The 5,804-nt window shown below is 43.3% G+C and overlaps 1 protein-coding gene across 1 annotated transcript in view; it reads left to right on the top strand.

The window, feature by feature from the left end:
* Positions 1 to 1,899: 1,899 nt before the first annotated feature.
* PDCL (phosducin like) overlaps positions 1,900 to 5,804 on the top strand; it is a 7,163-nt gene continuing 3,258 nt past the window's right edge. The window contains exons 1-3 of the mRNA XM_004716475.2: positions 1,900 to 2,010; positions 3,372 to 3,548; positions 5,277 to 5,458. Of these exons, the coding sequence (XP_004716532.1) occupies positions 3,377 to 3,548; positions 5,277 to 5,458 (354 nt within the window). The 5' untranslated portion in view covers positions 1,900 to 2,010; positions 3,372 to 3,376. The remainder of the gene's footprint in view (positions 2,011 to 3,371; positions 3,549 to 5,276; positions 5,459 to 5,804) is intronic.

Below are 5,804 nucleotides of genomic sequence, written 5' to 3' on the forward strand. Positions count from 1 at the left end.
ATTCTTAGACATGAGTAACAAAATAGTAAATTATGGTTCACCAAAATTAAAACTTTTGGTGCATCAGAAGGCTTTATAAAGAAAGTGAAGAGACAACCTCAAGAATAAAAGAAAATACGTGACAACCAAATCTGTGCGAGCGTTTTTAATATCTAGAACACACAAAGCTTCTATAACTCAACAACAGGATTAAATGGGAAAAGGATTTAAATAGACATATCTCCAAAGAAGATACACAAATGGAAAATAAACACATGACAAGATGTTTCATGTCATCAGTTGGTACCATCGATATACCAGAGTCACGGTCACCCCAGACAACAGATAACTAGCTTTGTCAATTAAAGCAGATCCCAAGTTGTATATTCAGGTCTCATGTTCACAAATGCTGATTAAGATTATTCACTCTGAAGATTACAAAACAAGTCATCAGTGGCTCTACACAAATTGTTCTTGATTTGAGGATAATTCTGACCTCTTTAGTAATTTCAACAAACAAGTTCTCAAAAAAAGTTTCACAGTACACAGATTTTCCAAAATGGCAGGGGTACTAGCACCACAGAGAGCCCTGTTTTAAACAATGCATCATCCTATTTTTAATGATTCCATTTGTACAGCGCTTTCTGTTAGGTGCTTCTTATGAGCTCAATGCTGAGCCCTTTTAAAAATTATTTGCTATTTTAGATTTACAAAAAATGGATTTCTTCTATATTGTTTATGCAGAATCGCCGAAGGTCAACATATAATTGTGGTACAATTATTGAAACTACTGATAAAATGTTACTGATATTAGTAACGCGATGGAAATAGTCAAGAAATCAAGTAACGTTGCATTGTACAAATCTGCAAAAATGGCATTAGAGTGTTCAAATACAAAGATGTCACTTGGAAGACTAGGCTGCACTTGATCCAAGCCATGGTATTTTCAGTTGCCTCCTGCATGCAAAAGCTGAACAATGAATAAGGAAGAAAGCAGAATCAATGCATTTGAATTATGGTGTTGGTAACGAATATTGAAATTACCACGACCTACCAGATGAATGAGCAACTATGTCATGGAAGAAATACAACTAGAATGCTCCTAAGAGGGAGTGCTATGGCAACATATATACAAATAAGCCTGATACAACTGATGGATGGATTGTAATGAGCATTGTAAGAACCCTCAATAAAATGAGTGATCATCAATAATTTTTTTAAAGAAAAAGGAGGGAGTGGCGAGATTTCATCTAACAGTACTTTGTGGACATGTCATCACTGAAGTGGAGGGTCAGCGAGAGGAAGACCCCCCCCTCCCCCTTGAGAAGGCCTGACCCAATAGGCTCAGGACTGGGCTCAGGGCGGGACAGTGTTTCCTGGGTTCTCCGTCGGTCGCTGGCACTGGACGCAGCACGGAGGCACCTAAGAGAAGCAGCAGCAGCAACATTCCTTGTTCCAGTTTTGCCCACTGCTGCTCTCGTGTCCTTTTTCTGTCCTAGGGCTTCGTCTAGGAGGGTGTCACATGACGCTTAGTTGTCCCGAACCTGACTTTGTTTCTTTTTAAATCCATGTTCTGGCGTGTGTTCTCGGGGAAATGATTCCAAATCTCTATGTCTTCCGTTTTAGTAGATGAAATGTAATGAAGAGCCAATAGGAAACATATGAAAAGGTTTTGGAAACTTAAAATGGAAGTGAATACTTTTTTTTTTTAATTACTCAAAACTGGACCTAAACAGCGCAGTTCCTTGAATGGTCACAAACAAAACAAACAAAAGCGTGTTAATATTGTCGAAGTGTTTTGTCCCAAAGAAGGCCCGGTAGCTTCTCCGGCCGCTGGAAGAAGCCACGTCTGATTGGTCAGCGCGGGACCGTCGTGACGCAGGAAGGCCTTCTCATTGGTCTAAGCAGTCGGGACTCCAGCGGCTACTCTCTCGGCAGGCGTCCTCCCGCTTCTCCGCTTCTAACCGAGCCCCCCTTCCTGTGGGTGCGCGGAGCGGCCCGCACGTAGGGATCCGGACCGAACGAAGTCGGGTAACCGCACTGGGATCAGCCGGGAAGAGGCTCAGGGCAGGAGCGCGGGAGGAGGGAGGAGGCTTGGGAAAAATGGCCATGCCTGTTCGCTGCCTGGACCCCTCACGTTAAAACGCGACTTCCTGGCCCGGACTCTGCACTAGCCACACCCGCACCGAAGCCACCCAAAGTGTCTGCGCCCCTCACTTCCTTGGCGCGGGTTCCGCCCACAGCGGCCCCGCCTCCTCTGGCTGACACCCAAATAGCCCCGCCCTCCTTCCGCGCCCCTCGCCTAGCTCTCTCCTCCCTCGGTGTTAGACCCTTTGAGATTGCTGCCCTGGGTTCCTCTCTTTCAATGGCCCTCCCTCACTGAGCGCCCCAACTTAGTGTCTCCCCGCCCAGGGCGCACCTCTTTGGCCCATTCTTGGCCCCTCTGCCTTCCTGGCCTGAGCCATGGTTCTGCCCTCACGGTGCATATTCCTCCTTTTGTCAGTAGCCATCCTTCCCTCCCTGTCACGGCTTCGGTCCAGGCATATCTTTATAAATGCAGAGGCCTGGTGCTGGGCATTTGAAGATGGAGGTTACCTGTATGAAGTCCTTGCTTTCAAGTGATCTGTTGGGGAGGTAACTTTGTAATGGAGGTAGACAGGTCTTGGTGATGAGTCTTTAATGAAAACGGTTCAGTGTTGGGTGTCTTAGGGAGGAGCACTAGAGCTTTCTTTGCTTTCTGGTTTTGCCATCTCTGCTGGCTCCTCAGGCAGATCTCTGCGGGATGAGTTTCTTCCAAACTGTCTCTCGGCTTTTTCCAGTGCAGAAGCTAGGCCTATCTGGTCCTTTCCATAACTGAGAGTCCTAGATTGTGTAACCAAAGTTGGCGGGCTTTCGAGACCCATCTGCCCAGTTCCTCAGTGTGCAGACTGGGGGGTGAAACCAGGACACAAGGGGTGATTTAGCTAGGCACAGAGCAACTCAACATCATACTCTTCACGCTTGATTCTGGTGTTTCTTCTGAGGATGCTTACCCAGAAAGCTGAGTTGATAGGAAAATCTACAAGTAAGCTAAATCGCCACTCAGTTAAATAAGAGCCTTCTAAGCCAATGGACCAGTACAGCTGTGCATTATTCAGAAGACAGTCTCAGAGTCAGGTAGCCCTGAGGTTTCATCCCAGTTCCACTGTTTGCTGTAGAACTTGGCAAAGAAACTAACCTTTTCTGAATCTTGGCTTTACTCTCCATTAAAAGAGCACAGTCAAGCCCTGTTTTCCAGGCGGGCAAAGGATTCTGGCTATGGGGAAATCAAATGTCAGGGTCTTACTTGCAAATAGGATCTTAGCACAGGTGAGTCCCCTACCCTTCAGCTTCATGTCTTTGTCGTCTTCTAGGCATCATGACAACCCTGGATGATAAATTGCTGGGAGAAAAGCTGCAGTACTACTACAGCAGCAGTGAGGATGAGGACAGTGACCCCGAGGACAAGGACAGAAGCAGGGGTGCCCTGGCCAGCAGTTCCACGTCTGTAGAAGCTGAGCAAACAGGCGAAGGCATCTCAGTTAACACAGGTACCGCCTAACCCCCCCACCCTTGGAATAGGCTTTACAAACATTCAGTCGGAGGTTTCCCGGTCACTTCTTTCTACTATGGCTCTACTCAGTGATCACCTGGTGTAATCATTTCCTTCTGCAGATTTCCTGCCTTTTTTACTGCACAATACAAGCAAGCGTGTAATAGCGGCATGGCTTCAAGCACACTGGCCTGGGTTTGAATCCTCCGCAGTGCCCTGCTTGTTTGATGCGGCATGAATCACAGGGATGAAGACATTGGCATAGCAGCTTTACCATCTCACGTCTCCGTATTGACAAATTGCACTCTGTTAAAATAAGCAACATACTATTTCCCAAACCTTTGCCCTCATACTGTCTTATCAAACTTTTTTTATCTTTGCCTCTGTTTTTGAAGAGTGAGATTGGACATCTTTTCATGAGTTTGAAGAGAGACTTTTGTACCCTTTGCCCATTAAAAAAAAAAAGAGTGGTGGTGTTTTTCCTTCTTGGGGAACTCTATATATCTAGGAAATTAATCTGAGATGAGTTGTATATATTTCTATCAGTGTGTTTGTCTTTTGACTTCATGTTCTTTCCTAACAGGAATTTAAAAAATTTTTATATTCCTCAAAGTACCATTTTATAATCATAATTTTATGTTCTTTCTTAAAAGAATTTCACTTCATGTTTATAAAGATTCTTCCATATTTTACCTCGTGTTTTCATGATTTACTTTTTAAATATTTGATTTATTTGGAATTCGATCCAGTGCAACCTTAGAGGAAGAATCCAACTTTCATTTTGCTACTCAGCTATTTTAACACTTGAATTATCCATTTTTTCTCCATTGATTTGAAATGTTTTTTGGTTTTTTTTTTTGAAATGTCATTTTTATCGTGTAATGAGTTTCTGTTTATGTCTGGGTCTTTAGCTGTACCCTGTAGTCTCTTTCATTGATTTGTTTCTTTCTAGGTTATATCACATTTTAAATTATTGTATGATTTAATATATTTTAGTCTCTAGTAGAATTGGTCTCCTTTTCTGTGTCAGCATTTTTCTTTTGTATTTTTATTTTTCCAAAGCAAATTTAGAAATATGGAGTCAGTTGTATTCGTTTGTTTTCACTGGGAATTCGTTAACTATATAAATCTACGCTTTGTGAAAGGAGACCTTTGTAGCGTAGTGGTTATGTGTTGGACTACTAACTGCAAGGTCAGCAGTTCAAAACCACAAGCTGCTCCATGGAAGAAAGACAGGGCTTTCTATTCCTGTAAAGAGTTATGGTCTTGGAAACTCGCAGAGGGCAGTTCTATACCCTATAGGGTCACTATGAGTCGGCATCAACTCAATGCCAGTGAATTTGGTTTTCAGATATTCATGTATGTTCACATTCACATCTGCTTTATACATATAGTTCATTTGATAAGTGTTTGATCTGAACTTTACTTTTTAAACTAATATTAGTGCTGTTTTGTCAGGAAATATAGAGCCTCCTCATTCTTTCTACAAGTTGCTTTATATTCCTTTGAGTAGATGAACCAAAAGCTATTTAACTCCTCTCTTCATGTTGGACACTTTGGGCCTTTAATTGATTGCCTGTCATGTTGAAGTGGCACCCTTGTGTAGAGACCGCTTTGCCCGAGTGTAAGCATTATTATGCAGTAGATAGAGCAAGCATTAGACAGCTGTGAAGCCCTAGCGGCTGATCCATTCCTCTTTGTCTTCTCCACGTTCCTTTCCACTCAGGTCCAAAAGGTGTAATCAATGACTGGCGCCGTTTCAAGCAGTTGGAAACAGAGCAAAAGGAAGAGCAGTGCCGAGAGATGGAGAGGCTGATCAAGAAGCTATCAATGACCTGCAGGACCCATCTGGACGAAGAGGAGGAGCAACAGAAACAGAAGGACCTCCAGGAGAAGATTAGTGGGAAGGTAATTTTTTTTGTTTTTTTTAATCAATTTATTGGGGCTCATACAATTCATCACAATACATAGATTAATTGTGTAAAGCACATTTGTACATTCATTGCCTTCGCAGGTCCGGTAGGTGTAATTGTACAGCGATAATGAGTAAAGGTTATAGTAAGATCTTAGAGAATAAGAGAGATTGATATAATGGAGTCAGACACATTTCATGGTAGCATGCTCACCTCAGCTCCTCTTGGTGGTACAGGGTAGGAGAGAGAGGGAGGGGAAGGAGGCCAAGGGGAAAGGGGAGCTAGGACCAGGGGAGAGAGCCAGGGGGAGAGAAGGACTGGGGAAAGAGCTCTTTATTACT

This window comes from Echinops telfairi, unplaced genomic scaffold (assembly GCF_000313985.2).
Source record: "Echinops telfairi isolate 266 unplaced genomic scaffold, ASM31398v2 ScPeMD7_32;HRSCAF=126, whole genome shotgun sequence".
Lineage (NCBI taxonomy): Eukaryota > Metazoa > Chordata > Mammalia > Afrosoricida > Tenrecidae > Echinops > Echinops telfairi.